Source organism: Eumetopias jubatus, unplaced genomic scaffold (assembly GCF_037043125.1).
Source record: "Eumetopias jubatus isolate StellerSeaLion01/CBP00866 unplaced genomic scaffold, mEumJub1_p1.0 scaffold_14, whole genome shotgun sequence".
Classification (NCBI taxonomy): Eukaryota; Metazoa; Chordata; class Mammalia; order Carnivora; family Otariidae; genus Eumetopias; species Eumetopias jubatus.
This window is the reverse complement of record NW_028274820.1, coordinates 108,779,518-108,802,510: the sequence shown is the minus strand read 5'-3', so window position 1 is coordinate 108,802,510 and position 22,993 is coordinate 108,779,518. Positions and strand designations below refer to the sequence as shown.

The window sequence follows — 22,993 nt, the reverse complement described above, 5'->3', positions numbered from 1 at the left end:
CAAACACCCGCTGTGTGGGAACATACTTGAGGCCCTTTTAAAGAGCCTTAGGGAATACCTAGCTACTCATGCACGTTGGTCTCACTACCCTCCAACCCTGGGCCCTGCCACCCCACCATCAGTGAGACTGGTATGAATGTCACTGTCAGATCCATTTTCCTGGGGGATTAACACATCTTTTGTGTTCCTTTCTTATAAAGGGACTGTCTTTGCTCTCCTCACTAAGATTTATGGTATAAAGCCAATTCTTTTGCCACCAAATTATTAAACCCTAGAAAAGAAAGTACCTTACATTTTAGCGAGTTTCTCACTAATTGAAGGGTGTCTGGCCAACTGTCAGTGAGGACGATGGTGGTGCGTGGTGGGATCACACTGGCATTGTCCAGTGCACACTATGAACCACATCAATTACCAATATCACCTCATGCGGACTTTTTCTGTTGAGGTGTGACTGACATACAAACACTGTTTATATTTAAGGTACGGGCATACCTCACAGCATCACACCTGGCAGATACTGTGCTTTACAAACTGAAGGTTAGGGCAATGCTGCACTGTGTCGGGAGGACATATTTCCAACGATATTTGCTTACTTCATCTCTCTGTGTCATGTTTTGCTAATTCTGACAATATTTCTAACATTTTGATGATTATTATATTTGTTAGGGTGATCTGTGATCAGTGATAGGACTCACTGAAAGCTCAGATGATGATTAACATTATTTAACAACAAAGTATTTTTTAACTAAGGTATGTACGTCATTTTCTTAGATATAATGCTACTGTACATTCAGAAACTACGGGATGGTGTATACATAACTCTTAGAAGCATTAGGAAACCAAACAATTCGCTTGACTCCCTTCATGGCCATATTTGTTTTTCTGCGGTGGTCCGGAACAGCCCGCATTATCTCCACGGCATATGCCTGTATGCGGCGTGATGTTCTGATGTGTGTATATACATATATTGTAAAATGATCCCCTCAGTCAAGCTAATTATCTATCACCTCACATATTTACCTTTTATTTATTTATTTATTTATTTATTTATTTATTTATTTATTTATTTATTTTGGTGAGACACAGACTTTATTCCTCTTATAACTGAAAGTTTGTACACTTTGACTAACATCCCCCATGTCCCCGACCCCTTGTCTGCTTTAGTCTTGGTGACAGCCCACCTTACAGAGGGAAACACTGAGGCTCGGGTGTGACATGACGCGGTCGGGGCCCCAGCTCTGTTTCTGTTGTGCAATCACTGAGATTCAGCTTCTTTTGTCAGAAGTAGTCACCTTCCCCCTCGGTGTGCAGTCACCTGAGCTGCAAGTGAAGCCTGGGATGGTGCCTGCGCTCTCTCCGGCTGGCCGGGAACTACTCGGGGACCTGTGCACACCTGGTGTCCCTCAGGGAGCCTGTGCTGCTGCGCTCCATCCTGCAGGCCCCACAGGACACCAGGGGGTCATTTGCCCCCTCAGCCAGGCTTGTGACCCGGGAAGCACGGGTGCAGAGCTGCACCCAGGGTGTCAGGAAAAGGACACACATTCAGGATCTGATGCCACAGAAGGTCCTCTCGGTTCCTCTGCCTTCTCTCCTACCTCTGGTCTTCCCTCCACTCCAGATCAGCCTGCTGGTTTTGGAGTCTCACCACATCAGGCTTTGCACACTGGCCGGGGGCTGTCCTACACGGCAGAGCGAGACATCATGTCATTCTTCTTGTACTCACTGGATTCTGCGAGAAGGCCCCGTGAGATGTCAGCCTCTCGTGAGTCGCCTGTTGGGCAGGAAACACGAGGTGGTAGAGAGCCCCGAACACCGGCACTGATGGCTCTGGCAGCCACTGAGCTGCTCCAGCTGGAAGACAGAGGGTTGGTGCCATGATTGTGTCTGCTGAGCCTCCAGGGTGTAGCCCAAAGTTGGTGACCTGTTCAGGTCGAATCTGAATTCAGAACACATCTTCATAAGAAGATAACGTGTGGATTTCAGGTTCTAGACTAGTCCCAAACTGCTGTTTAGTTATTTAATAGGGCCAAACCAGGAGACCATCCTATTGGCTTGCTAAGAATAAGCCTTGAACTGATACAGAATTCACCCGAAGCCTCAGGACTGTCCTGGAGCGGGAAGCGTTCACAGGCCCTGTTCTGCTGACCCGGCATGCTGACCAGGAGTGGGGACTGCCCTTCTTCACGATGACCAGGGCTCCAGGAGTGGCTTCAGGGCACCCTGCCACATGACACCTCCCTCCCAGGTGACCCTAATAGATGCCATCAGGCCGTTTCAGGGGCAAGAAGACAGGCCCCAGCAACCAGAACAGTCTTGGACCTCTGTTCCACCGTCTGCAGGTTTCCCAGACGCCTGCGTGGGGTGGAAGCAGAGTGTCCCCAGGCCTCCCGGGAGCATTTCTTCAGAGCCAGTTGTGGGTCCCTATTCGAGGGTGGGCCCGTCCCTATTCATTCATATTCCACAGTCGCTTCTTGGGAATCCCGGTGTTGTGAGTCTGTCCTATTATCACGAACCCAGTGTGGCCGTGGGTCGGTGCTGAGAGCTGACATTCGAGGCGATGTTGGCTCCCTTGACAAGTCAAAGCTGGCAGCTCCTCTTCCTTACGTTTCCCCTGGGCCACACTGTAGGTGGCCTTCCCAGGAAAACGGATGGAAAACTCTTCCAGGCCCTCGGAAACGTGTGTGACTGAGCCCTGCCTTCGTGAAGCACAGTGTCCCTGCTTTTCTGACACTTTTCCATCCAGTTTCAAGAGTTATTTGTCTTCTTAATTAAACATTTCAGAGATTCTACAAATATCATGAATGCATATTCCCTACTAATGGATTAGAAAGTCAAAATATTTTAACGTGTAGACGCGAAAAGAGTGAAGGCACAAAACCAAAGTAGTGACTTTTCTTCCTGATTGCAGTTTCTGCCGTTCACATACTTTGAATACTTGGTGGTTTAAGGGTTCCTGCAGAAGACAAGAACCACGCAGTGTGGCGGACGTGCAGAGGGCCCGGAGGGTTCGCGACCCCAGCTGGGTCTCCTCAGGCGGCAGAGGGGAGGCACAACCCTGGCCATGAGCCCAGTGAACTCTGCTTCCGATGTCACGCCTCATCTCATCAGCAGCTCACTCTCCTCCCGGTTTTATGATTTTAATTGGATTTCCTGCTCTCACACAGCCAGACTCTGCCCTGGGTGTTGTGTGTGCAAACTCTGTTGGTTTCAGAATTAATTAAATTCAAGAAAAAAATTAGCCTCCACAAAAGCCACAGGCTTGGCTACATGTGGCAAGGGAATCGAAAGATGAAGTCAGGAATGGGGAGTCCCGCGAAGGAAAACAGTGTCCGAAGACCCCAAGGGCCTCTCAGATAATGGTGGGAACCACTATGGTGAAGCTGCTTCACACTCTGGACCAAGGCAGCCCACAAGTCGCAGGGGGGTTTGGCGGTGGTCTGGGCCTTTATGTTCTGGGTCTCACAAGCCACAGTGGGATCATGAAGCTGGCCAGGCTTGGCTCAGACTCTCTCTGTCACCAGGTCCTGGTTTCTGTGTCCAGTCTTCCTTGTCTATGACCCTCTCCCACCAAAACCACCTTCGGGCATGTGCCTTGCCATAGGAGTATTTTCCTCTCCGGACTTTGATCTCTGAACCATTGCATGAAGTGCTTCATCCCATTAAGGATTTAAGAAGCACTCCCAGGGGCCCACAAGGGTCACACCAGGAGCTGCCCTCTGTCCTTTCCCATGCCCCCACCCTTCCAGGGACATGTGGGTGTCCCCACTCATGGGGCTGAAGAAGCTGTCCTAGGGTCACGTTCTCAGCCTCAGGCGGGACTGCCAGTAGGGGTCGTTCTACCTGGAGTTATCTGCCTGGTGGTCCATCCCTCCAGGCCTGGCCCCCTACCCCGGGGCTCCCCTGACCACAGCAGTCTCTTGGCGTTTTTCCTGCAGCAAAGGCTGTTTTGAGGCTCCAGTTCAGGGCACTCCCTCAGGTCAGGCCCCCAACCCATCTCCCAGGGATGCTGAGAGCTGGTGAAACATGGGAAAGCCTAGAAATTTAGCAACCACAGGTTTCTATGGGGTCAGAGGTGCCTCCTTTTCCCTGAGTATAAGGAGTCTTCCAGATGAATGTAGAATGACCCAGGGCAGCACCCGCCCCCTTGGCTTTGTTTCAGTCATTGCACGTGACTCTGCCCTAGAGCTGCACACTCTGCCCGGCCAGAGGACAGCCCCCCAGCCCCACACTGGCGTCCTGGGTGCAGTGGACACACAAGGTGGTGCACTCCATGTGTCTCCTATATTATATATTTGCTAACATAGTTCTTAAATAAAGAGTGCTTCAGCTAAATTTAGCCAAGAGAACTGTCTGGCATCTCAGCCTCCCCATGCATCAAGTGGACACATTTCTTCCATATTATGCCATATTCCTAAAAATATTTTTGCACTCTCCTCTCGGCTTTCAGACACACCAGTAACTCTTTCTGCCTAAACGCTGGTGTGGCCTCCCCAAGATTCCCCACCCTGACAACAAAGATCACAGCCACCCTCGTGTCCGTGGGGCAGCTGAGTCAGACGCACTTTGGCATTTTGCTGTCCTCACAAGGACTGAGGGAGCATGCAGTTATCCCACTGCTCAGGGAGGGGTCCCTCAGGGACGTGCTGAGCAGCGGCTGTGGGACGTGGAGCCAGGACGAGAGCCCTGAACGTGGCAAAGTGTGTGCCTCCAGGTATGCCAACGAACCCGAGATCTGGCGCACCTCCACCCTGTGTTTGCTTCTGTTACAGTTGCCCATTTAATCCAGCTTCTGAACCAGCTCCAAGGGCTGTGTCTGCTTTGTTTCGCATCAGATGGCAGGAGGGAGCGTCCCACTGTGGCTTTCAGGGGCATGTGAGTCCAGCACAGGTGGACTGCTGCTCAGCAGTGGGGGACACTAGGAGCTGGACAGCGAGGCGGGTGCCGACTCAGCTAAGCCGTAGAGGGGGCAACACGAGCAGAAGACTGGGTCAGAACGCCATCACCAGAGCACACAACACGGCGCCACAGCCTGCTGTGGCAGAGCCTGGGCTCACGTGAGCCGGCTGACTCATGTGAGGCAGAAATCTGACCACGAACAGGGACATGATTCAGAAGATTCATGAGACAGGCACAGTTATTAGCTATTTTTATGCTAATTTTAACTGAACCTGTGACAATGATGTGTAATACTTGCCCAATAAAGGAATGAGTCTTTCCAAGGCCAAAGAAGAATCTGGATGAGAAGTTAAGAAGGAAATATAAAGAAAAAACTGTCACTGGGGAGGGAGACCCATGGAGTCTCACAGGGGTGGGAAGCCTCCGCCAGGAGCCCAGGGCCCTGCTCTGGTGAGCACAAGACCTCCGTTTCTCGTCAAACAAAGGTGAGGACCGGGTGTGTCCACAGGACGGGGCACATGGGGCAAAACTCAGGGCTGCAGGCTGGGGCCCTGGCAGAAGTTTGAACAGCACCAGACTGGTCTTAACCTGGAACGGGGCTCTTGAGAAAGGTCTGACCTCCCTGATCCCCTGCTTTCCGTGGACTTGTCTACGAGCAGCCTTGCCAGGGGAGACAGGCATCTGGGGCTCAGGCAGCGGCAGTCTGCAAGGCTGGGGTGCTGGCTGCCCTGGCCGGACCCTCAGGTAGGGACAGGAGGAGAGGCACTGGTCCTCCGGCAGTTGGGGAGCAACCAGGCTATTCATCGAGTAGTCCGACTAGTTTCTCCATTTGGTGTACAAATTTTAGGACTAATTGAAATAATTGAGGAAAAGATGGAAACTAGCAATATTTGTTTCACTGGGGACTAGGGAGCTCTATCAGAGACCTAGCAAAAGGAAGATGAAGTTTCGACAAAGTTCCCCTGCTGACTGTCAGTCACCTGGGTGGGCTTTGAGGGATTTGTGGCTGGACATGGGCTAGAGGACCACAAGAGCCACCGACAAAGGACAGAAGCTCCTCGGAACCGGGAGGTAATAGCTATGTCCTCCCTTTTAAAAACCTCTTTGTTATATTTACGACTTTCTCAGAAGGAAGCAGATATTACTTTTGTATTCAAATAAAATCTAATTTTAGTCCAAAAAAAAGCCTCTTAAATTTATGCCAAGTTTGTCAAATTATTTCTCAGTCACATTTGCCTTTTAACCCTGGACTTCGTCAGAACAATGAGGAAACCCAACTGTCACACTGTGTCTCTGTGGTGCCTTTTATGCTCGAAAGGTGCGGGGGACCCACACGTCTACAGCCTGAGTCTCCAGGCAGAGTCTCACCATGGCGGCCTGTGTCCCGGGGAGCTGTGGGTGTGCGGGCACATCGACACCCATCGCCGGTTGTGCACAATCCCTCTTACTTCTTAGAACGTGAGGGTGAGTCTTTTAAAAGTGAGGATGTTCTCTAACCTCAGCACTGTCATCCTGTTTAGGAAATGTAACATTTTTGCTGTTACCCCATCTACCATCTGGGCCCCAATCCTGTCCAGGTCCCGGTACAAGCTTGTCGTGACTCTTCAGGGGTTTCAAAATCTGGAACATTCCTCTGTATTTCTCTCGCACAACATTGTGTTTCTGAAGAATACGGGCCTGTGATTCTATAAACGGCTGTCTGTTGGGGTTAGTCCGATGCTTCTCACAATGACATTCAGGTCTCAGTGGGATAAAATGCTCCAAAATATCCATGGCTGTTTACCTCAGAAATGTCATATTTGGATTTTAAAAAGAAAGTCATTTTTTTCCTCCGAGTCCTCCACACCAACAAAGGAACATTCCATGTAGTGACTTAAATGAAGGAGCGGCCCCTGCCCCCCAGCGCCCCTCCTCCTTAAAATGTCACCCCTGCAGCTGCACGTGAACAAGCTGCAAAATCACATTGCCATTATCACCGCGGGCTCCAAGCGAAATAACAATGCAGAGTTTCTCCGGGAAAGCAGCCTTTATTCAGAATAGCGGTCTCAGACAGTGTTGGATGCACCCGCCACCCCACGGGGCACCTGAGCTCTCAAGAGGCATTTTCCAGGTGTCTGCTCCTTCCTCAGGAGAGCTGGTGACCTCACAGGGGAGGGGAGGAAGGCGTGGGATGCTGGCCGCATGCACACACACGCGCACGTGGCGGCTCCTAACTCATTAGCACTGAGCTCTCTGAGGGGCCTTCCTGTGACCCCTGAGCTGTGGAGCCCAGCTCCCAAATGGAGTCAACACCTGTCCCAAATGCCCAGGTGTCTCTGATGGTTCCAGGGGGGACCCGTGCCTGTCTCCCCATGACTCTGAAAGTGAAGCATCCACGACTAGAAAGGCCCCTAAGTTACAGCTCAGGGCTCCTCCACTTTCTCCCAAGGCTGGGGCTGTGCCTCTGACCACCCAGAAGCAGCTGCTGGGAGGCTCTGGCTCGGGGCCCCTGCCCTTCCACTGCAGGGCCAGTCTGGGCTGGATGGGGAACAGGAGACCCCTCTCCAGCATGTTCGGACCTTGTCTGTGAACGCAGCACGTGTACAGAGGAAGCTTGAGAAGTATTTCTTCACCTGAATGAGGACGACTTGGGTCATTGGATTAAGAATCTTTAAAACCTTTCATTATAAAAATGGTTTTCATTATAAAATCAAACCAAGTAACATAAATCACTTACTAAGAGCATTTATTAAGCTCTCTGTGAACTCTCTTATTTAACCCCCCAACAAGCCGTGAGACACAGCACCGTTGTTATCAGCATTTCTGACCGGGAGAAGCAGATGCAGAAGGCAATGAACCCGTGGTCTTGTGTGTTCATGGAACATAGGCCTGAGCCAGAGGGAGAACCCACTGTCCTGTGAGCTGTAGGTGTTGATCCCAGGAGCGCAAGCACAGTTCCATGGAGACCACGGTCTGTGCCCTCATGTGGAGCATCTCTCCATGAGCTTACTTACCCTCTGTACATGTTCTTTGGTGAGGTGTCTAGTAAGGTGTTTGGCCCATTTTTTTTTTAAATGAGGTTGTTTCTTTTCTTACAGTTGAGTTTTGAGAGTTCTTTGTGTGTTTTGAGTGACAGTCCTTCATCATCTCCAGTCTGCACTTGTCTTCTCACTCCCTGCCACGGTCGATCGCAGAGCAGAAGTTTAGTTTTAATGAGTCCAGCGTATCAGCTCTTAATTTCGTGGACCTTGTCTCTGGTGCTGTGTCTGTGAAGGCATCGCCACACCCAGGGTCTTCTTGGTTCTCTCCTCTGCATCTAACAGGCATTTCCTAGGTTTATGTTTTACATTCGGATCTGTGATCCATTCTGCATTAACATTTGTGCAGCTCTGAGGTCTGAGTCTCAATTCCTGTTTTGCATGGGGATGCCCACTGGTTCTAGTAGATGTGACAAGGACATTGTGCTTCCACCACTGAATTGCCTCTGCTCCGTTGTCAAATGTCAGTGCTGGTACTTATGTGGATCTCTGTTCAGGCTCCATTCTGTTCCACTGACCCCTTTGCCCACCAATGCCAGGCTGTCTCGATGGATGCAGCTGCATCAGTAGTAAGTCTCGTGATGCTGCCCTGGCAAGCAGTGACTCCCGTTGACCACCTGTCTGTCTCTCCAGTTATGGGGCAGCCGCCGGTCCTGTGTCCTCTCCTATCTTGCAGATCCAAGAAAAGTGGTTGGTTTTTCAGTTTGTTCAGACTTTCATTCGTTACCAGAATTCAGTGGCAACTTCCAAACTCCTTACATGCAGAACTGATTCCTCTTAAAGAAAAAAAATCAAAACAAAAGAGTAACTGTGGTCTCTCTTGGGGGATGACACCATGGGGTTCAGGCTGGAGTCTTGGCTCCACAACTTGAGGGTCCCGTGTCCTTAAACTTGCTTCTCCCCTCCTGGGGTTCAGGTTCCTCGTCTGTTAATGGGAACATGGTGATAATATTCAGTCTGCTTCCTTCCCAAGGTTGTTGGGAGAAGTGAATGAATTTTGTGTTACATTTTGTAAATTGCAGAACACTCCACCACTGTCTTGAGAATTGTTACAGTCCCCTAAGCAGAATGGCTTTAGTAGAATACCTGGGTCTTAAAAGATATTTTGCCAATAACTAGCAAGAGGAAAATTTACAATGGGTGATTGTGAGCTTCATCCTGAGTCTTGAGACCAGGAGTACGTCTTGGGAATGGGGCTTTGATGTCTTGCTGTGCACTAGGGAAATAAATGGAACCGTGGACCACATTTCCCATAAATAGGTGGTAGTTTCCAACGATCTCTAACACATTTGTTTCAAAGAAAGCCTTGGGGCACCTAGGTGGTGCTGTCGGTTAGGCGTCTGACCCTTGGGGGTCATGAGATCAAGCCCCGCCCATAGATTCTGTGCTCAGCAGGGAGTCTGCTTGGGATTCTCTCTCTCTCCCTCTGCCCCTCCCCCAACAAATAAATAAATCTTAAATAAATAAATAAATAAATAAACAAACCAAAAAAGCCTCAGGTTTCCACTCTTTATGGCGAGAACAGGCACCTCCTTGTAATCTGACAGAGGGCTGCTGGTCCACAGCCTCCCGGAATCCTGCCACAACCCCAGAAACCACCCCAAAGTGAAGGCCCCTGGACTGGCACCCTACCCTTGCATGTCCTTTAGCATGAAGCAAGCACAGCCCTCAGGCCTTGCCCGTCACCACACGGGGAGTTGGGCTGTGTGAGTCCGCGTGCACGCACGAGTCCTGGAGTCAGGAGAAGTGTCACCAGTGTTGATGTTGTCTCTTGGGGGCCCAGATGTCCCGTTCCTCCTGGCCAGTGGCGCCCACCCCACCCCTGCAGCCTGGAGAACATGCTTCTCCTCCCCACCGAGTGCCCCTCTACCAGCTCCCCCCACCCACCTCTTCTTGGCCCTGCTCATGCCTTGGCCATTCAGTCTGAATTCGGAGTTAGAAATGCAGGTTAGCTCTTACTCATTCGTTTTGCAGGTGTGTTTTGGTCTTGTTCACCTGACAGGACTTACGCACCCTGAGGACAGGAACTGTGCCTTCTAATTCAAGTGGGGCCTATCCTAAGAAGAAGCTATCTGAGCTTCAGTGGTGTTTTTCCTGCCCCCGATGCAAAGGGGTACTTGTTGATGAGCAGGTAAATCATTACTAAGCGGGTTCTGGGAGAAACCATTGTTTTCCAGGCAGCGATGCATGTGATGAAGGCATCTGTAGGTTCAGGAGAGTAGAACACAGCTGAGTGTCTGTCTCTTGACTTTGCTGAAGGGAGAGGTAATAGGTGGGCATGGCTTTTACCAGAAAGCTTCTAAGACTGTGCTGGGCCGAGTCAGGAGTCTCTGGTCTAGCCAACAGTCTTTCAATGCCTTTGGTTAAAGTGCACAGCTGGAAATCCATTTCATACCACAACCCAGCACAAACATTTCACAAAACCACATTTTCTATGCTACTCTTCTTTAAATGTTGGTCTCTGCCCACTAAATTGATTGCATAACCTACCAATGGGTTATAATAGGGTGACTGTATCATATGTCAGCCAAACCTGGCCTCTTGAGAGAGAAAGGAGGAGCTATTAATAATGACTCCGGACACCAGATGCAAGCCAGGCCCGGCCTGGGCAAATCAGTGTGTGGTCACCCTAGTTATGACTCACTGTTTGGAAAACATTGGCTGGGCCCTCAGTGTTCCCTGAGAAGGGCTCTGTCTGCATTGCAGCTCCAGCACAGACGTGCATTCATGGAATGAGAAAAGGCTATAGACATCACCAGTCCAACACGCTTGCTGTGAGGATCAGGAAGCAGTCCCCGGTGACGGGATGGCAGAGAAGGGCCAGCCCGGCCTCTTTCTGGGACATTGCCACCTCCCAGGCAGGAACACCAACTGAAAGCTGAGCATAGAATTTGCCTGCCCAACTCGGAAGTGACTCAGAGCAGAGGGTCCCCACCACCCGCCCCTCCAGGGCCTCAGGGGCCATTCAGGCCCCTCAGAAGTATTGAAAAGGGGAAGCGTTGCTGGACTGTTTTATCTTCCTGATTTGTGATGATGGTGATGAAGGTCTTTTCCAAGTAAATCAGCCTCAAACGTGTGATCATAACACGTGGCTCTGCATCCACAGGGGACCCAGGGTTGTCCGGTCCTCCAACTGAAGGGTGTGGAACTCGGCCATTTGGTCACCCTGCGCTGTGGCACTCAGGACCCAAGGAGTATTGACAACCCTTTCTGTGCAAGAAAGCATCACGACTTCTTTGCTTGGGAGAAAATACCTCCACTGGCCAGGCTCTCCTGCTGGGCATTTTCCCTCCATGCCTATGAAGGCTGTGCTTCACAGGATCTGTCCAGAAGGGGGAAAGAATACAACATTAAAGATACATATAAAATTACATATAAAAGCAAATGTTTGTTCCTGATGGAAAATGAAATCACAGGTTCCTGAAGCATCAGACATCAAGGCCCTCTTCACCTGAGATCTCTTTAAATGGGGAGGCCTCCTTGTCACCAACCACCCAGCACTCCCGGGGGCGGCAAGCCAGGGCCCTGTACCCTCAGCTCCACCGGCTTCCTGGCACAGCTGCCTCGGATGCGGTCATGTCCCTCACGAGGCCCCCTGACCCCGGCTCTCGCTCTGCATCAGGCCCAGCTGTTCGGTTCCAGCACCATGCTTGAAGCTAAGAGTAGGAAATCCATTACATCTAGTCACTGGAGAACAAAGTCGGTTAACCCACTTGATTGACCCATAGTGGCTAGATCCATGAGCAACTGGGTTTTTAGGTTTCACCCTTGTTTTCGGATGGCAGGGTTTTAATAATTTATAGGCTGTTCTGGAGCAATACCATTTGGTCCTTACTTTCCTATCAATGCCCCATGAACAGAGGCCTTCAGAGAGCAGAACTGCAGCTGAGTGGGCCTGAGCCCTCTGTAGTCTTAGGAAAATGGGGAAGAGGTGCAAGAAACAGGATCTGAGAGATCAGAGCCCCCAGGAGAGCTCGTTCTGGAAGAAGTTTGCGTCCACTAGGCAGGGATGGCCTTGTCTTCTGCTCTGGAGGCCCCACGCTCAGTCACTTCACGCCTGTCTACCTGCTGTGTTTAATGAGTTCTCCGCTCATCCTGACGTAACCCCAGACGCTGCCGTGAGAAACCTCAGCGGAAGCCCCAAAGTTCAGGGCCTGCTACTGTCAGCTTCCTGGACGAGTATGAAGTAAAAGTGTCCTTAACAAAAAGGGAGTGCTGTCACTATTGTCTTTCCTGTTTTATGGGCAAAGGACAGAGACGTGACACAGCGCCGGGGGTCCAAACCTGGATCCTCCAACGCTAGGATGTGCTTTCCCACTTCTCCAGTGCCCCCTTCTGACTGTGGCTGCCCTCTCTGCTGGGCAGAGGCCATCATGCTAGCCTCCTAGTTCACCACAGATCAGGTGACGTGGTAAGGAGAGGTCTGAAAACCGTAAAGCTTTGCGATCTCCAGTTCCCGGCGGCCCACTGGGGGCTGGGTGCAGACGGGGACAAGATTGGTTGCTTCAGGGAGCTCCAGCCACCACAGTGTGACCTGGTGAGGGCAGGGCAGAGCCTGGGCGGGCAGCTCCCCAGAGAAAGGGCCCTGATACGAATGCTGAGCGGTGGGTAGGAGAACCAGGTGGAAATGCTAAGACACAGCCTGCGCACAGCAATGAAGGGAGCAAGCGGAGGCTGCCCTCTTGTTAGAGGGACCCGAGTGTGAGGAGGGGCTGGCAGCTGCCTCATGGGGGCACACAGTTTTGCTCACAAGCAAAGGGGCTCTGTGGAGGGTTTTCGGCAGGCACAGGAAAGGTCTTATGTACATTTTAATTCTGTCTGTGGTGTAGACCAGAGGTTCTGGAACGAGCCACATCAGAATCACTGCAGGCTTCTGGTCCTGGGGCAGGCAGGGACAGGTGGGGTCTGAGAGTTTGCATTTGGACAAGTCCCCAAGTGATGCTGTTACTGCTGGTCTGGGGGGTCACCCTGGGAGAAACACTGGTATGGATCCTAACATCGTGGCCCCACCAAGAGGAGAAAGCAGGTCTCTGAGGGTGGGGGAAGGAAGCTGGATCAGGAGGCAGAGGCTGGGAAGGTCCTGGAGCCCAGAAACAAAAGCACCGTGCAGACCCACTGTGCAGTTCTTGAAACCACGTAGCTGGTTTTAGCCACTGCTAATGAAAATAAATTTAAATTGCATTAAAGATGGAGAACTCCACATGGTTCTTTAGGGTTCGTGTTCTAAACAGTAATTCTTAGTCTTCAGTTCTGTCCACATAGGTAGCAATACAGGAGATTTAGATGTACACAGAAAAACCCCAAAAGTTGTTCATCCTGCCTCCTTGAGCAAAGACCCCAGATTGTTTTCTTGTGATATGCCTCATTCTCTTAAAAGTTGGCTGTGAGAAAGTTTCCTGTCTCTTAAGCACTGCACATAATTCTGTGGCCTTTAGCCTTGGTTCTGGCGTTGCTCAGTTGTTACGTGGTTGTTTTGCGCTCTGTTCTGGTAAAGCTTCCCCAGTGCTGCCTTTTATTTGAGGTTTCTAGCTTGCCCTGGAGTGTACTCTGCTTCTCAAAGCCCTTAACAGAGGCAATTTGCAAATAACCAGATTAAGCCTTCTTAAATGACTGAAAACATGAGAAATGTAAAATCTAAACCATCTTTAAGGAAAGTAATATAAATTGAAATGTGGAGATTCTTTTTTTTTAAGTGAACACAGAAAAAATGTTTTAATTTATACCTATCTCAATTACTAGCTCATGCATTATCTCCTGGGACAGTCAGTCCAGTGGTGAAAATATGTCTATGAGTTCCTCATGGGCGGGACCCTTCTCTCTCACTCATCCTGTTCCCAAGACACCTTCCTCAGTGTCTGGTTCCAATTAAGCACTGAGTAAATGCGTTGAACAGAATGAATTAAATTAACCAGTAATACCAAATACGTTCAGCAAGAAATAAAAATCTTCTATAAGAAATTGGAGGTAAAAAATTCCCAGTACAAATCACTCAAAAATGCTAAAGTATAACAGTGTTGCTTTAAAACGCACAGCTGAGATTTCAAGAAAGTAAAAAAAATCTCAATAAAAGAGCTGAGAATCAGGTGCCAGGCAGCAGGGGCGGGTGGTTTCTGGGGCAACTGCTGGATCATTATGAAGAGCTGGGATGAGCAGCATGCATGTGTGGATAGTGGTGGGCGGCTGGAGTTGAGAGCTTAGACCAAAAATCTGACCATGGATGTGACAGGGAAACTTCACTTTCCAGGAGGAAAATCTAAAAATCTGTCACCACGGGCATGCCCTCCTGCAGGCTGGGTTTTCCCATTTCTGTCTTGTGCGTGGTATGGCAGCTCTGAGCTGACACACTCATGTAAGGAGTCCTGAATGGAAGCAGTGGGGGGGTACCTGGCAGAAGTGAACACAGGTGCTCCTGGAAGGAAGCATCTTTGCCAAGACCTTACAAATTCCCATAGGTCCACTCCGAAGACAAGCTTATATTCCAAATGCACAGACCACACCAAGAAAAAGCCACTGTGAGTGAAAGTCAGCAGATGACAAACAGATTACATCCTCAGAACTTCAGATAATGGAGTCATCAGGCATAGAATGCAAATAAGTGCATTTGAAATGTTAAAAAAAAAAGTGGAAATTAAAAATATAAACCTGGAACGAGATGCTCTTACCAGACCTTATATGGGAAAAAGTAGACCTAAACATGAAAGTCAAGAAGATACATGACACAGGAACTCAGACTTAGGTACCGGAGTTCTGGGATGGGGAGTGTGGGCTCCAAGAGCACAGGAGCGGCTGCAGCCAGGAGGACGGGCAGGAGACAGCGCCGCTCGGGGCAGGAGGTCAGTGTGACTGCAGGCTTGGCCGGAGAAGATGCAGTGGGTGACAGCTCGAGCGAGCCACCCGTTGTCCAATTCGGAGAGCCTGACCACCCCACATACATAGAGAACCCCACAGCTGCCAGAAGATGCTGGAGATCGAGGCCCGATGGCCCATGCACGTGCAAGCCACAGGGCAGGCGGCAGATACCTTCCCAGGGCCTGGAGAAGAGGAATGTCCCCTCGGAAATACGAGGGAAAGAGACGTGTCAGAAAACAAGCCGACAGGATCCACAATCAGCAGACTCTTACTAAAAATGCCCAGGAAATGGACTTCAGGGGTAAAATGAAGACAGAAAAAAGAACTGAGAATCGAGAAAGGATGAAGCAACAATCAAGGAATGAGCAAACAAGGGAACCCAGCAAAGACTGACCGTTTAGAGCAGTGGTACAATTAGGCCGAGGGACTAAAAACACGTGAAGCCAATACTGGATAACAGACGACACAGTTGAGGGGTGATAAAAAAAAAAGTTACGTGCAGTCCACGCATAGAAGAGAACTCATCAGAAAGGTCGGAACAGTGCAAGGTCGTGCCCACGCCCTGTGGGGGCACCCTGGGTGCCAGCACCCCAGCGTCAGGGAAGCGGCTACCTGGGGTCTCCCCGCCGTCTTGCTCAGTTGTCCCTCTGGTTGGAGATTGTTGGTAGGTATATTATAGATACTATCTGTTATTACATGTATAGTTTGTATTACATGTTATGGGTATATTAGATACATGATATGTACGCGTTAAGTATGATATATTGTTTTCTATGCTTTTGGTAGATTTGAAATATTGCCTTTTCCAGTTATTTAATGTGAGCTCTGATCACAAGACAAAATGGTGAAAAGCTGCTCAGGATGCCCCAGTCCTATTTATAATCTCTCACTCAGAACAGAATATAGAATGTGGACAAAGACTTAAAATTCGAGTTTTCAAGGACGTTTTCAGAATGCCAGCGTGACATCTCCTCTCTTCTTGAGCTAAAAAGAACGACAACGGGACCTTGAGGTTTAACAAGGAAAAACCCTTCTAAAATCAGATTAATACATTAGCTTACCCGATCAAGCTTCATGCTGACCTTGATTGCCTGAACTATTTGAGAGGCTATACCAATTAATTTCATTTTATCATTAAATATTAACTAGAAATTCATTTTTTCCAAATTTTGTAGTTTACTTCTGAAATATGTCATTAGCCATATTGAGTCTTCAGTAGTAAGGGTAATAGGGAGGGGAAAGCTCTCCTCAAAAGGGCATCACCTTGATGGTAAAGAACGACAATGGGCCTGGACGGTGGGTGCAGGGGTCCACTGACCTACAGATGCTGCCAAGCCCCACGAAGCTACAGGAGTAAGGCCGTCCCTCCTACCCCAGTGTTTGCTGGCTGACCCCAGGGCTGGGGATCGGCTCGGTGGGCACCATCCCCTCTCTAGAGTTTACACTAAGCTGGTGTGAACAGGGATATGGAGAAATCAGGGCCAGTGCGGAATGTCCCCTGGGTGCTCACTCCTCACGGGGTCCAGAGCAGCAAAACCCAGTTAGGTCAGGACATATTTTCAAAGCAGTCCCCTGTGGTTTCTGGGGCTCTCTCATGGGAAGCACCCCTCCAAGCCCCCTCTGGTTTCAGCTTATTTTTAGAAAATATTTTTTAGAAAAATTTCAGCTTATTTCATATTCTTGACATCGGCAGTTGACCTCGGGTTTGTGATGCATGACATATTTAATAGTGATCAGAGAGCGAAGTTGGGGACCCCCCAGGTCATCCCTCTCCCTGCTCCACACAGTCACTCAGAATGAATTTTAAGGAAATAGGTGGGCATTTAGAGAGAATAAAATGTTTGGGTTCAGAATGGAGGTGGGCTGATGCTGTCTGGTGTGCCCCGAGACAGGCAGCGAGGGCCCGCGTGAAGGAAGCATTGCTTGGTCCAGTGCTGACCACCAAAACCTCACAGCTGTTTTGTTCCCTCTTTGTAGATTACGTTCTACATTCTGGTGAAGGCCATTTACACGCTGGGCTACAGTGTCTCTCTGATTTCCCTTACAACCGGAAGCATAATTCTTTGCCTCTTCAGGTAAGTATCAGAAATGAGCAATTCTGCTGTTTAAGCCACTTAGGCCCATCAGAAGAGGAAAGAAATTCTCTGTCTCCAAGCCCTCTCTCTGTGTGTTAAACCAATAAAACTCCCTTGGAGAATGCTGGTGTGAAATATGATGCTAATATTTACATTTTTGTTTAAATACTCTGCATTTCTTATATAAAGAGATAATACTGACTTTGGCTATAAGAATTCAGTTCAACTGCTGTTTACTAAATACTTAGCCATTATGCAAATCCTTTGAAAATACGGAAGAAACGTGATCTTGCCCATTGGTGCTAAGAGGGTCAAGAGACACTATAATGTGTTCAAGAGTATGAAGGCAGGAGCCAGATGCCTGGATTCGAATCCTGGGTCAGTCTCTCAGTCGCTGTGTGACCTTGGACAAATTACTTAACCTCTCTGTGATCTGCAAAGTGTGGGTGCTAATGAAGCTATGTGGCGTGTGGGAAGCACTCTGAATTTTGCCAGTTTTTTCCCTGCTGTGCAGTTAGAGTTCCCACCCAACCGAACCTCCAGTAGGTCTTTTTGGTAACTAATGACATGCAGTGTATACAGCTGGTTGGTTGGGGTTAAAGGTAGAGGCTTTGGTTTCAGAACAGAAGTGTCTGTCTAGGAAAAGCTAATAAGTATATTCAGGACTAAATCTGTGACTTGAATATCCCCAGCACTAAATAAACCAGATAATATTCCTCTTATTTTAACAGGAATTTGATCACCACAGGTCTTATTTCTCTTTATGCAAATATATTTCACATGTTGAAATATATCACAGTATTGTTGAAATAAATTACAGTATTCAGATAAAAACAAAAATATAACAAATGGAATATTTCAGAAACCAACAGATAATCCATTAGGAGATCCATACTTGGAAATAAACAAGTAAAGACTGTTGTAGCTGAGAAACCCATCAACTGTAATATACTTTCCAGGCATCTCAACTCCATCAGGAGGGTGGGAATCCTCAGAAAGAGTAAGTCAGCAGCTGTAATGAAGAGCTTATACTTTGGAAAATGTGGGGACAGTCCATCATATTCTAGTTCTGGAAAGAAAAGAATAGAAACTCTTGTGCAACATTAATATCTATTCTATTCTACTATCTTCTGTTTTTTACTATGCATTTTTAAATCTTCAAATTGTTGAAGATAAGAAAAAAGAAAGGAAAAAGTTAGGGAGGTAAGCTGGCACAGGGTAACTTGAACTGGAAAAGTTACAGCTTAGTTTTAAAGAGCCCCCATATTGAACAATCCATGTTCTTGACATCGGCAGTTCACCTGGGATTGGCGATGCATGACATATTTAATTAGCCAGCCTACGGGTATTTTGAATTATTGCAAATGTGGATGTTGGTCTATAAGAGAATCTCAAATGGTTTCATGCATATCAAGCAGTGTTCCCTACGCGCACATCCTTAGTCACCTACTGGTGACACCTGCTGTGTATGTCCTTCTGCCGTGTTCGGTGTGTCCTGGCTGCTGGGACCAGTGCCGGGAGCTGGTGTACGGTTCGCAGGTCTGCCTTCCTCCTGAGCCACAGAGACTCGAACCTTCCTGCCTCCGTCCATCAGCTGTGCTTGCCTGTCCGATGCCACAAGTGTCAATTCCAAACTCCGTATTCTAAAAATAACTTCGTCATCCTGGAAATTTTACCCAGGAAACAACTCTTTACAACCATGAAGCATCTACTGTCCATAATAGCCCCATAGCTAAGAAAGCATTAAGTAACCACGCTCTTATTTTACACACAGAGAAACAGAGCAACTTGTCTCCTAAGGCAGGTCCAAATCTCAGCGTAGACTGGGATCACAAACACACCACCTAGTTTTGCGTGGGACTCACTGGGCAGTCCTTGCAGCCACCGTCTTGGAGGTCCAGGCACCTGACAACGTAGCTCCGGTCCCCACAAGCCCAGATTGCTGACAACACACACCACGCTGCACGTTGTATAGGTGTTCATTAAATTAGTCCCCACGGCAGCTCCCGTAGGTCAGTGCTGTTCCTGTCCCCATGTTACCAGTTAGAGCAGGACAGCCCAGAAAGGTGCTGCCCACACCTCTGTTCACCATCTCACCTTCAGGAACTGGGGTTCCATTTCCAGCCGCCAGAAAGGAGCAGATTCCAGCGTAGTTTCTCTGGAAGCCCCAATTTCAGCTACATCCATCGTCCTGTGTAGATCCATACTTGGAAGTGAGATTTTACAAAGAGCAATGAGTGATGAAGAGAGCATCACTCAGAAACTCAGCAAACATAATTTATTTGGATGGCTTGCTAACTGGAGTGAGTGTATGCTCATGTCTGAGAGACCGCCATAAATCCCAGACCCCACTCAGGGGAGGACATGGGCAGGAGAGAGTGAGGAGGAGAAAGCAGAGAGCAGAGGTCTTTGAGAGATGAGCCCAGCCCCCATGAGGAGCAGTGGGCACAGGCCAGCGTGGGGGACAGACACCGGCTTCTTGGGGGGAGGGGCAGGCTTTCACACTCATCTCATGTTTCCTTTTATTATTCCAATTTTCCCCTTTCAGACTGTCAGTTATACATTTTGTTCTGCTGCTTCTAGGCATCTCCCAAAATTGCCACACATCCTTGTCTCATAGGAGTTAACCTCCAATCACTTTTTTTCCACTTCCCAGTCAATTCAAGACTTGACAACATTTTCATTCCATTTACCCCCTCATGCCTTTTGTGTTATTGTAATGTATTTTAATCTGACGTCTATTTTAAGGCCGTAGGCATTATAGCTGTCGTTTACGGTCAGTGGTTACTTGGAGATGCCATGTGTTTATCTTTCCCGAGGCTCTCCCTTCCTCCTGTGTCTTCATCGGGGTCATCTTCCTTCTGCCTGCAAACCCCCTGTAGGATTTCCTTCAGCACAGGCCTACTGATAATGAGGGCTCATGGTTTTTGATCACCTGAAATCATCTTAATTTTGCCTCATTTGAGGATATTTTTGAGAGTATTGAATTCTTTCTTGGCAGTTTTTTCTCTCATCACACTAAAAATGAACATCATTTTTCTTTTTAAAAGTTAGCAGCCTAGGACGCCGGGGTGGCTCAGTCGGTGAAGCGTCCGTGTTTGACTCAGGTCATGATCCCAGGGTCCTGTGATCGAGCCCCACACTGGGCTCCCTATTCACCGGGGAGCCTGCCTCTCCATCTCCCTCTGCCTCTCTCCTCGGCTTGTTCTCTCTCTCTCTCTCTCAAATAAGTAAATAAAATCTTAAAAAAAAAAAAAAGTCAGCAGCCAGTCTCATCACTGTTCCACTGAAGGAAGATATCTTTTTTCTTGGGGTGCTTAGAAGCTTTTTTTACTTGTCTTTGGTTTTCAGCAGTGACACTATCATGGGACTCAATGTGGTTTGCTTTGTATTTGTCCTTCTTGGGGTTAATGGCATTTCTTTAGTCTCATTATTTTTTTCGTTTCCAAAAATTCTTAGCTAGTATTCTCTAAATGTTGCTTTTACCTTATTGTCTCTCCTTTCCTTCTGAAACTCCATTCTTATGTGTTCAACAGTGTTTTCACCATTCCCCATATATCTCCTACTCTGTTTCTATACTTCCTGATGTGGGAAACAAAGGCAGAAGAAAAACTATTATATTTCCTTACCACCTACAGCCCACTGACAAGTCCTTGAAACAGGCAGAGTGACCTTCCTCTAGGGATGACTGGTTGTTAATATTTTGCTAAGGGCAATAGGCAATCTTAGCCTGACCCCCAGGATCCTGAGTCTACTTTAACATGTAGAAATTACTACATCAAAAACTAATGATGTGGGTCTGGGCGGCTCAGTTGGTTAAGTGTCTGCCTTCGGGTCAGGTAATGATCCCAGGGTCCTGGGATCAAGTCCCGCATCGGGCTCCTTGCTCAGCAAGGAGTCTGCTTCTCCCTCTCCCTCTGCCCCTCCCCCTGCTTGTTCTCTCTCTGTCTCTCTCGCAAATGAATAAATAAAATCTTTAAAGAAAAAACAAACTAATGATGTATTGTATGGTGACTAACATAACATAATAAAATTTAGAAAAAAAATTAAAGAAATTACTTTGAAAACTTCCTTTATCTTTACCCCCCAAGATCCATGTTGGCAATCATCCTCCAAGCACATGGCCCACCCGTACACATCTGAAGGTCTCACGACTACGGTTTGATTAGACAGTAGTAAATGGCCCTTTCCTAACAACAGCCAGCCTCCTCAAGGTCCTGGAAACCTGCTTCCAAATTCCTTAGAGACTTACGCTGTCCCTAACCCCCTCCTGACTTGAAAGTATATAATGGACCACTCCTCACAACCCCAGTGCAGCTCTTTTTTTTTTTTAATTTTTTTATTGTTATGTTAATCACCATACATTACATCATTAGTTTTTGATGTAGTGTTCCATGATTCATTGTGCATAACACCCAGTGCTCCACGCAGAATGTGCCCTCTTTAATACCCATCACCGGGCTAACCCATCCCCCCAGCCCCCTCCCCTCTAGAGCCCTCAGTTTGTTTTTCAGAGTCCATCGTCTCTCATGGTTCGTCTCCCCCTCTGACTTACTCACCTTCATTCTTCCCTTCCTGCTATCTTCTTCTTCTTTTTTTTTTAAACACATATTGCATTATTTGTTTCAGAAGTACAGATCTGTGATTCAACAGTCTTGCACAATTCACAGCGCTCACCATAGCACATACCCTCCCCAATGTCTGTCACCCAGCCACCCCATCCCTCACACCCCCCACCACTCCAGCAACCCTCAGTTTGTTTCCTGAGATTAAGAATTCCTCATATCAGTGAGGTCATAGGATACATGTCTTTCTCTGATTGACTTATTTCACTCAGCATAACACCCTCCAGTTCCATCCACGTCGTTGCAAATGGCAAGATCTCATTCCTTTTGATGGCTGCATAATATTCCATTGTGTATATATACCACATCTTCTTTATCCATTCATCTGTCGATGGACATCTGGGCTCTTCCCACGGTTTGGCTCTTGTGGACGTTGCCCCAGTGCAGCTCTTTTTGCCCACGTGTCCTGTACCCAGGCTTTAATAAAACCACCTTTTTGCACAGAAGACGTCTCAAGAATTCTTTCGTGGCTGTTGGCTTCAAACCCTACATCACTTTCCATTATTTTGTTTCTCTCTACTGAAACCTATACATATTCTACCGATCTCTTTTCTATTTCATGGTACTCTCATTTATTGTATCTAATATCAGACTCAGCCATTTTGATTGTTAATTTCAGGGTTCTTTTTGAGTTTTCAACTTTCCATTTGATTTTTGTAATCAATTCCATTCTTTAATAAAATTCTCCACCTCTTCATCAATTATTTTGAATATATTAATCTGAGTAAGAGAGTCCCGTATCTTAAAATGCCAGTATCTGAATCTCTTTCTAATCTCTGTGTAGGTAGTGGCCTCACAAGGCGAGACCAAGGTGGAGGCTGGAGGGAGGGCACGTCTTGGGGCCTTTCTTCTTACCGGGGTCTCAGTGCTCCGGGTCCTGGCCTCTCTGGCTGCTCTCCTGGTCCTTAGGCAGCTGCCTGGGGGGAGGTAGTCGAGAAGCTACTTCTTTGTTGCCTCTCGTAGAAGCCTTCCTTAGTATGTGTTTTAAAGTCCTTCAACATTTTTTAACTTTATTGAAACCTAAAGAGCTAGCAGTCACTTGTGTGCAGTAGCTTGTTTCTTGATGGCTGTGAATTAAAAGTCAAATCAAATACCAGTTAAGTTTTCTCCAGAGCAGAATCTAAGTGGTACAAGCGAATTAGAAACAAAGTGTTCTGAGCACTTTTTAGAGAAGGAAGGTATCACATAAAGTTAAGTTCAAAGGCAGATGATTTGACATGGCTCTTGCAAGAAATTTACTGCAAAGATTTTCAGTCTTCACACCTGTGAAGTGGGCACATGCCATTGCAGACTTGGAACTCAGCACTGTTTACTTTATACTCTTATCCTGAAATCCCATTCTAGGACTCCAACCTGAGGAGCTAGAAATAAAGGAAAAGTTTACCTACAAAGATAGTTATCATAATGCAAAACTGAAAACATCCTAAACATACAGGAAGGAATAGAAACTTCCATAAAAAAAGAAGCCTTAATATTAAATCCAATTATTAAAGTGTTCATCCCTCCCCCCACCCCATCCCTCTCACCCCCC

General features: G+C 47.9%; 1 protein-coding gene across 2 annotated transcripts in view; it reads left to right on the top strand.

Annotated features, from left to right (window-relative positions):
* Positions 1-22,993, top strand: part of VIPR2 (vasoactive intestinal peptide receptor 2) — a 66,365-nt gene that overhangs the window by 29,138 nt on the left and 14,234 nt on the right. For both annotated transcript variants that reach the window (XM_028092394.2, XM_028092393.2), the window contains one exon: positions 16,740-16,837. In XM_028092394.2, coding sequence (XP_027948195.1) covers positions 16,740-16,837 — 98 coding nt within the window. The remainder of the gene's footprint in view (positions 1-16,739; positions 16,838-22,993) is intronic.